This window comes from Diachasma alloeum, unplaced genomic scaffold (genome assembly GCF_001412515.2).
Source record: "Diachasma alloeum isolate Michigan unplaced genomic scaffold, Dall2.0 Dall_scaffold_00200, whole genome shotgun sequence".
In the NCBI taxonomy this organism is placed as follows: Eukaryota; Metazoa; Arthropoda; class Insecta; order Hymenoptera; family Braconidae; genus Diachasma; species Diachasma alloeum.
In genome coordinates this window covers 1,119,768-1,128,924 of record NW_021680365.1, presented here as the reverse complement: position 1 = coordinate 1,128,924, position 9,157 = coordinate 1,119,768, and the positions used below count along the sequence as shown (strand labels likewise).

The window sequence follows — 9,157 nt, the reverse complement described above, 5'->3', positions numbered from 1 at the left end:
CTTTAGAAAATGAAAAACCGAGCGAATTCGTTAGACAATTCTATTGCCCTTTCTATTAATTTTTCGCCGATTCTATCGAAATGTTCAACAGAAAATATTTTATACAAAAAGTCAATAGAATTAGATTTCTCTATAAAACTTATTCTATTGAGATATTTTCTGTAGAATTTCTTCGGCTCAATTTTCAACGTTTTTTTTCATTCTATTTTCCTTTTCTTTTCATTAAGAAAGTCAAACAAAAAACTAAGAAAATTCGAGCCGAGGAAATTAGGTAGAAAATATCTCAATAGAATGAGTTGTATAGAAAAAATAATTAAAAAATTAATTCTATTGATTTTTTCAGTAGAACATTTTAATAGACTCGGTAAAAAAATAGAAAGCCACAGAAAGTTCAACAGAAATCCAATAGAATTTTCCATCGAATTCACTGGGTTTTTCTACTAAATTTTCTCATACGTGAATAATCATTGTAGAAGTTCATCCCAAGTCATGTGCCACAGTAATCCTCCTCTAGAGCAACATAATGATCACAATGACAACCTAATGATTCTCGACAGAAAATGACTCGATTCGCGAAACTCGATTTTGCAGAAATAAATGTTCCTCCGAGCTAACAGACCATTCATAAAAAACAATGTATTATCTCACTGCAATGCCCCTTCCCCCGTCTACTCCAAACCCCTGAAGACCCTCATCTCGTCACCAAATGAAAAAGATCTTCTCTCCCCCTCTTACGACATGACCTGCGTGGTCTTCATATCCGCCTTCTTAAGAATCGTGGGTCCATCCTTCAAGAAAGTCCCCGACCTGGAGCCGACCCCCAGCTTGACGGCGTCCGCCTTCTTCTTCTCCTCCGGCTTGACCGGTCTCTTCCCAACGACCCTGAGCGGTCGACTGACCCCATTCATCTTCGGAGACCTCTTGCTAGGGCTCTCACTGCTCGACGCATTACTGTCCCTCTTCTCCCTCTTCCCCACAGGCGGCGTGCTCGTGGAAGGTGTGCTCTGCCTGGTGCTGACCCTGGACCCGCCATTGACAGTCCTCCCAAGGTCAGGCGTCTTGGCAGCATCCAGCAGATTCCTCCTGAGACTGGGCGACCCATGATAAACACTAGTGGCAGCAGCCCTATTCCTGCTGGCAGCAGTGGAGCTCTCGATAGACCTGACAGGCCTCCTGACGACACTCAGGGGGCTCTTCTGCACCATCGGCGGGGACTTCTTGACCCTCTCCTGGGGCTTCCCCGCCCCCCCCAGAGTCGGGGATATCTTATTGGTCGCAGTCTTCCCACTGACCTCAGCCATAAGACTGTCAGTGGACATCGACGTGTCCATCTTCCCCGAGGCCTTCTTCACAGCGGCAGGTTTCTTCTTCACCTCAGCCAAGGAGTCAGCAGAGAGTCCAATGTCCCCCTCCTTCGCCCTCATCGAGGGTGACTCTGGCCTGGTGATGCCACAGCTCTTGCTCACAGAGGCATCCTTCTTCACACTCTTGACGTTGCAGGACTCAGTCAAACTATCAGTGGACAACGCCTTCACATCCTTCTTCACCGACAACTTCATCTTCGTGGGGGGCTTCTTGTCGACAGCCCTCTTCATAGCCGGACTGGACGTCCTCGAGGAGTCAGAGGAGGATATCATGATCTTCCTCCTCTGCTGGACTGCCATTCTCTCAGGTAAACTGGGGGCCACAGAGTCCTTGGGCACTGACTTCGTCCTGGGTTCCAAATACCTAGACTTGACTTCCAGTTTATTCGGCCACGACTTGGGCCTCATCGTGGCCTCCCCTTGACCACCAGCCCTGGTCTCCTGCATCTTTCGTTCGAGAGGATCTGTCTTCGGTTTAATCATGACTTTCTTCGGCTGACTGGTGCTGGGCTTCGAAGCACTGGATGTTTGATCTGAAATCGTCATCTTAACTTTCCTGAGATCGACGCTTCTGCTCCCCGAGGATTTACCAAGAGCCTTCGACTCTTTGACGAAGTTGGAGTGCCTCGTGGGCCTCTTCAAGCCCTCGTGGGGGAGGATGACGAGGCAGGCGAGCTCTTGGATCCTCCTCCGCAGCTCCAGATCCATCTTCAGCCAGGTGGTGGTCCTTGCGGCCCTGGGGGCCTCCTTAACGAGGCACTTCTCCACCCTCCCCTGTATCTTCTTCAGGAACTCCACGAAGAGGGGGTTCCACTGCTTGTGGTCCTCACCCCCAACGGTCCCCAGCATCTTGAATAACTTCGAGTAGCTCCTGCAGGCTTGGTCAGGAGGGAGTCTGTCAGCAGCTGCAAGAACATTATCCTCCAGCCTGCTGATGTTCCAAGTCAAGTCCCTCCCGAGCGCCTGGAAGCTGTCATTACTCAGCACCGAGGAGAAGTTGTCACTCAGGAACTTGAGCCCGGTCTCCAGGAGATTCGAGACTATCCTGAAGACTGGTTCTGCCCACCGAATGTTGGGCAATGTGGCCAGCAGCTTATCACAATCCATAATAGTCTGAAGAACGTTGTCAGCTGACATGTGAACGATGTGCTGATGGTAGCACTTGTCCATGAGCTCTCTTGGAAGAGTGGCGAAGGCCTTGCAGGGCCAGATCCTGACGAAGTGCCTGGTGATCCACCTCAAGGACTTCCTGTAGACCTCGTCGAGGCCATAGGCAGCTGCCAGTGGAAGACACTCGAGCACCCCAACAGCACAGAGCTGACAAGGTTTGTGGAACAGATGACAGTACTTCACCTTGAGAGTGTACCCAATGACCTCCTTCAGCCCCTCGAGGCACAGCATGTCAGCGAGTGTTGCCAGCTCAACGATGCTTATCGAGTCAGGAATATTGCTCTCACCGCTGTATATGTGACAGAGAGCGAAGTGCACTGAAGGGTACGAGTACCCCTGCAGGGAGATGACGTTCCCAGCGCTCTCGATCCACCCGCCACTGAGAATAGCTGCGAAGTACTGGCACCTGGAGCTTAAAATACACTTGTGGGCCCTGATCCTCCTGCCACTGACGTCTATCGTGACGTCGGGGTTGATCTCCTCCAGGAACATCCTCAGGAGGTCCTCCCCAAGTCTGTTGTAGGGCTTGACATTGGCGAAGGACGAGGTCTCAGTCTCTTCGGTGCTGACGTCAGCCCCCGACCGCCCCATGCTCGATTGCATGCTGCTGATGTCTGATTCTGAGATCATCTCAGGGTCGAGGTCGTTCTGGAACTCGTCAATCGGGGACTTGTGCTTAGCAGGCAGCGATGTACTCATTATCGAGGTGAATTTCCTGGTGCTCAAGGTACGAACTGCACAGGGGCCATTCGTCCTGTTCAGGGCCAGTTTGCTCTCCACCCAGGACGTCTCAGGGATGCTCTTGCTCATCCTGTACGAGAGGTTCGTGATTCTCGTGGTGTCCTCCGAGGCCGTGATCTCCACCTTCGCTGGGGTCTTGTCGAGATCCGAGAGCCTCACGAACCCAGAGCAGGAGGCTGGCTCCTTGCTGTCTGGAATCGTCTTCTGGGAGTCGTCGAAGTCGTCCTCGAGTTCATCCTCGATCTTCTTTATGGTGTTCGTCAGGGACTTGTGGGTCTCTGAGACCTTGCTGGGCACCTCCTGTAGCCTCTCCTTCCTGTACTCCGATATCTCGAACTCCTGGTTGTCACTGGAGGACGGACCACTGGCACTGGCGCTCCCACTGCTGATGTCAAAGGTCTCGGATTTCCTCGTGTGGCCCTCGGTGCTCTCAGTGCCTGTCTTCTCCCAGACAGATACGTCCGAGGGGTCGTCCTCAGCCTTCGGGTCCACTGATGCCTCTGTGCTGGAGCCCATGTCACTCTTCATGAGCTCCTTCAACTCGTTCCTCTTCGCACAGCGAGATATGTCCTCATTGATGATCTCCACGTGGGAGTTTGGGGGAGTGTCCCTGATCTCGTAATCTAGGATTTCTGGGGCTTCAGGCTTCACAGCCTCCTGAGGAGCAGCAGCAGGGGCTTGAGACTTCTCTTGATCCAGCGAGCCAGCAGACCCAGTATTTTTGGATAATTTCTTCTGAACCTCTGGGTCAATTGACGCCGATCTAGCTCGCTTGTGCTCCTTGCGAAAGGGCGCCTCCTTGAGCCCATTCCCCTGGACCTTCTCCACATTCCAGGAGTGCCTCTGAAAACTGGGCTTGGAAGTTGATAAAGTCCTTCGCCGAACCACTGGAGAGTCAGACTCAATATACATGAAGACACTCTTCTTCTCAGCAGACCTGGACTCCTGTGAGGATTCGCTCCCCCCCTCCTTCCCACTGTCATCCGAGCTCCTCGGTTGTGCCCTGCCAGGTTTCCCCTGGTTTTTCCCTGTGTCTGAGTCGCTCAGATCGATGAACATCGAGAAGATGTTCTTCTTGTCTGGAGTTTTCGTCCTCCCATTGGTCTCTTTCTTCGTTTTCGACGTTTCAGACGAGAAATCCACGAAGAACTGGGTGGCCTCATCCCTCCTGGTAGAGCCAGTCTTCTCGTCTTTCGGAGAATCGATGTCCTTCAGATTCACGAAGAACCCTAGACTCCCTTTGGACCTGTTGAGCCCTTTGCTGATGCAGTCCGCCGAGGAGAAGCTCTGGGACATGTCCCCCAGGGAGCTGTTGGTCTTCTGAGCCTTCCCACAGTCGCTCATGTCCACCACCCACGTCGTCATCGAGGAGGACATCCTCGTGGGTCTCCCCACCTTCTCCACACGAGAATTCATGAGAACAGCACCCCCTGACACTATCGGAGTCGACTCGGTCTTCCTCCTGACTGTGGGGCTGTCCACAGGCCTCGAGTAGTCCACCGAGCTCACCCCACCAGACACAATCGGCGTCATCTCGTCCCTCCTGGGTCTCTTCAGTGTCCCAGACCTGCTGGACATGAAGTGGGGCTCGAAGGTCGCTGGGAGACTGGTGCAGTCTGCTATGGAGCTGTCGTCAGTCTCCGAGCACTCTGCGAGGTTCTTGTCACTCGCACTCTTCGTCAACAGCCCACAGACCCCATTGCTCTCAGCTGTCGACACCAGGTCCTTCCTCTTCGGCGAGTCTGGGTAAGGAATCGAGTAGTTCGAGGATGAGGACATCAAGTCGTCGTCCACCCTGTGCCCAGAGTACTGAGGGATCGAGCTCTTGAAGATTAAGTTCCCCTGACGACGTTCGTACTCCTGACGAAGGTTCGACAGCTTCTCGTCCCCTGACTCCAACTCAAAGGTGTTTCCTCGTATTAGGGAAGACCTCCGGGAGTCGCCAGAGGTGTTGACAGTCCCCTCGAACATGTCGTTCGTCAGGGAGACTTCGTTGGCCTCGTTCTCCCTCGCCTTTTTATTGTTGTCGATGCAGGGCGAGGGGTGGTTGCTCTCACCACTGTCAGCCTCCTTGATCTCCACGACCAGAGACTCCTTCTCAATGACCTTCTCAGCCCTCTCCTCGGCTTTCGAGTCCACTCGCTTCACCTTTCTCGGCTCTGATATGGGCTCCAGGTATTCTGTGAGCTTCAACTCGCGCTGGAACTCCGCGACGTTCTCCTGGTGCATCTGGAGGGAGGACTTCCTGGGCTTTTGGTCCTCCACGTCGGTTCTCGAGGGGATGTAGTCCTCGAGGTACGGGGGGAGGGATGTTCCGGATTTTTCCGCCTTCGAGAGCAGCAGGGAGACGTCGGGCTCGTCGTTCAGGCTTGATGCGTCGATGAAGTAGTAGCTGTTTATGCTGGAGGAACTCTTCTTCAGGGAGGGGTCGTTCGAGTGCGACAGCTCGTGCTGGAGGTTCTCCACGATCATGCTTCTGGCCTCGGGCTTCGGGGACTTTTCCTCCGGGTTGTTTAGGATGTACTTTTGGCGGGGGGAGGGCGTGGGCGAGGGGTTCTCAGGCTCGATGAACTCGAAGGAGCCTGTGGGGACGAAGGATGAGCCCTGGTCGTTGTCGTTGGGGTCTGAGTCGTAGAAGTCGTTCGACACTTCGTTCTCGTATTTTGAGGGGGCGTCGCACGTCCTTTCGTCGTGATCGTCTCGGGAGGAACAGCCTGACGACGAGGCGTTCTGCCTTGTGCCCACACAGGGACAATCAGTCGCTCTGGGAGGCTCTAGGGCGCCGTCTGGGGGAACCTGGGGTCTTGCATTCTGCGTCTTTGCTCGCTCGATGTCTCCTGTTATCGAGACTCTGATGAAGTCGTCGTCTGTCGAGATGTAGTCCGTTATGTGGGACTCCTCGAAGTCTGTGCCTGAGTTCTCGGACTCTGTGGTCTCTTGGAGACTGAAGGAACCGGTCTCCAGCCCGGAGTCTGCCATTTCTGAGGCTGGAGTTAGGTCCACATCGCTCGGTAAGGGCGCCACTGGGGAGGGAGACTCATTTCGGGCGGGGGCCAGCTGGCGCAGGAGGTACTGCTCCTCGCGGGTGGGGTCCAAGTTGCAGTAGAGTAATCTGGAATTTGTTGGGGGATTTTTAGGAGTTGAGTTTTATGAGAGGGGAAATTCAGTGGGGAAGGGACTTTTTGTTGTTCTCCTTCTCGATGTTTTTTCTCTTATTTTTTTCTCTTGAGTTTTTTTATGGAGAAATTCTTCGGCAAGAATTTTCTAAACTGTTTCAGGAATTTTTTGACTGTTTTCAGTGGTTTCGAAATTTTGAAAATTTATATCCAAGAGTTTCTATAGAAAATATCGAAATAGAATAAGTCATAGAAAAAAGGAAATTAATGCTTTTTTTTTCTATAGAATATGTATTGAAAAAGACAAAACAAAAATGAGAAAAATCAAGTCAAATAATTTTTACAGAGCAAAATCGACATCAACTGGCTTTTTCCTAATTTTATCTTGAGGTTCATCTTTTTTTACGTCTCATCATCTAAATTCTTCGACAATTTTTAATAAATTCACAAGAATACGTAATAATGTCAGGGGTCGTTACCTCACAAAATCCTGGACCTGATGAAAAATATCCAACGAATGTAGAACGCATTTGCTCGGTCTCCCCTCATCAACGAAATAACTCTCCAAGATGTCATACACTTTCGGAGATCTTGTCTTAATGATACAAGTGTTTGTTTGTAGTACGTATGATCCGTGTATAATGTAAAGATCGCAATGCAGACACTCCGAAAAGATTCTAAAAAATGAGTAATAATTACCACAAAATAAAAAACATCCCCCACAATTCGAAATTTGTATTAAATGAAGCAATATCTGCGTTAAGATTTTTAATGTTGTGAATTGGAGTTCTATTTGAGATCAAAAAGTTTGTGGAATTTTTCATTCCTCTTGGAGATTCAACAAGCTGATTTTTTTTAATGATAGCTTGAATCACACTCGTTCACACTCGTTTTGAAAATTAAATATCAGATTTAGGGGTGATTGAGGTAAAACGGACACTTTTGACTTTCTTTAAAATGCTAATGACGGGTTAAAATGTTGATAAAATTTAATAATATTTTTTTCATTGCAAAGAACAAGCCTTTCCCTTTGTGATGAGCCTAACTGAGCTCAATTCATAAATTTGTTTCTCAATTATGAGTCATTAGAACAAAAGTTTAAAGTGTCCATTTTACCCCACTCTCTCCTAATTGAATTTTCAAGAGATTGGAAATTCGGTGCAACAGTTGCCTGAAGTTTGACGATTTACAATAATTACAATACATTTGAATATCCCACAAATTCATTAATTTGGCAGTATGAGAAATTCTCTTGTGAATTCGTCATTGTTAAAAATTTCAAGATTCTGGTGAATTTTCCGAATTCTCCTTGAAATTTCAGGAGTAATTTTCTAATAGTGCACCTGTTCCCAATAAAATCACCAACAAAATACTCTTGAGCTTCAATAGTCCAAGAGAAACAAATTGTTGAAGCCAAATCGAATTGTCAGTATCCGAAAATGTCATGTGAATTATTCATAGTTAAAAATTTCAAGATTTTATACGTGAACTTTCAGCAGTAATTGACTAACAGTGCCCCTATTCCCATGAAATTTCCAACAAAATACCCTTCAGCTTCAATTTCCCGAAAGAAAAAACCAAGTTGTTGAAGAAAAATGTAACAATTCATAAAAAAATCGGAGAATTACCTAAGTATACTCTGCTGGAGTGTAGAAATGTTATGAATGTAAGTACGTCTGTTCTCAACAATCTTTCGTCTCTCAAACGTTTCACTTAATCCATCTCTTTGAAAAACCGACTGACCAGTCTTTTTCTCACATGTCCAGTCTCCACTGTAAAAATTTCCCCTCTTGCCGGTGCCAGTGCCTCCAGCCATGAGGCGCATCTACTCTTCCATCATCATCACCTTGAAGGACAAAAGCAAAACATGTAAAAAACCTCTCTAAATTCCTCCGAGCCACATCATCGATGAAACCACTAATTCCTCAAGATGATTTGAGATAAATTCGAAGGTTCGGAGTGATATCACGTACCGCTGTGATTATTATTCCATTTGTGTCACTCGAGACTTCCCGAAGACACCCAACATCAATTTCTTGTCAGGTTACGATCGATTTTCCCAAATTTCTTCATGACTTTCTCGCTGAATGCCACGAGAAAGACGTGAAATTATTTTTCCCCTTTTTTCAGAGGCTTTTAACGGTTTCTGTCGGACAATGCGGGATATTCCGGGGAAATATCCTATTTCCAATAATTTATTGATCCACTATGTATACATGTATTTACCTCGTCGGTTCCACGCCGCCCTTGCTGCCTACGGACACCGGAGAACTGGTGGATACCAAAATCCGGGCGTGGGACACATTTCACCGGGTTCTGTCATCCACTGGGGCTATTGTCACTCCGTTTGATGATTTGTTTCGCGACTTTTTGGAGTTGTTTTGATAATTCTTGTAGTGCACTGTCCCACTCGATACTGACACACTAACTTCGTCTTCATGTGTGGGGAACACTAGGGAGTGGGGATTATGGGACATCGATTATCCAGAATATCGATATTCCACGGTCCGATAATCGATATTTTTGGGCGATATAACGGGGGAGTCGATACTTCGATCCTAAGATCGATTGGATATCGATTAATTCGATAGTATTTTTCGTGACCAGGCCGAAATAGTACATTTCGTTACGAGTGCGGAAATATACTATTTCGGCACTAGGCCGTGAGGAACTTATTTTGGCGAATATGAGGTTGTAGGGCGAGCCGAAGGCGAGTTCTGTAATCATATGAGGTAGAAAAGTTCCCACGGCCGTGTGTCGAACAAT

At 48.5% G+C, this 9,157-nt stretch overlaps 1 protein-coding gene across 1 annotated transcript; it reads right to left on the bottom strand.

Moving 5' to 3' along the window:
* Nucleotides 1-382: 382 nt before the first annotated feature.
* LOC107035712 lies at nucleotides 383-8,818 on the bottom strand. The gene is made up of 4 exons (XM_015253268.1): nucleotides 8,618-8,818; nucleotides 8,020-8,237; nucleotides 6,871-7,068; nucleotides 383-6,387 (listed from the first exon to the last, which is right to left on the bottom strand). Exons 2-4 carry the CDS (start codon nucleotides 8,214-8,216, stop codon nucleotides 732-734), a joined length of 6,051 nt encoding a protein of 2,016 aa, XP_015108754.1. The 5' UTR covers nucleotides 8,217-8,237; nucleotides 8,618-8,818; the 3' UTR covers nucleotides 383-731.
* Nucleotides 8,819-9,157: the final 339 nt, after the last annotated feature.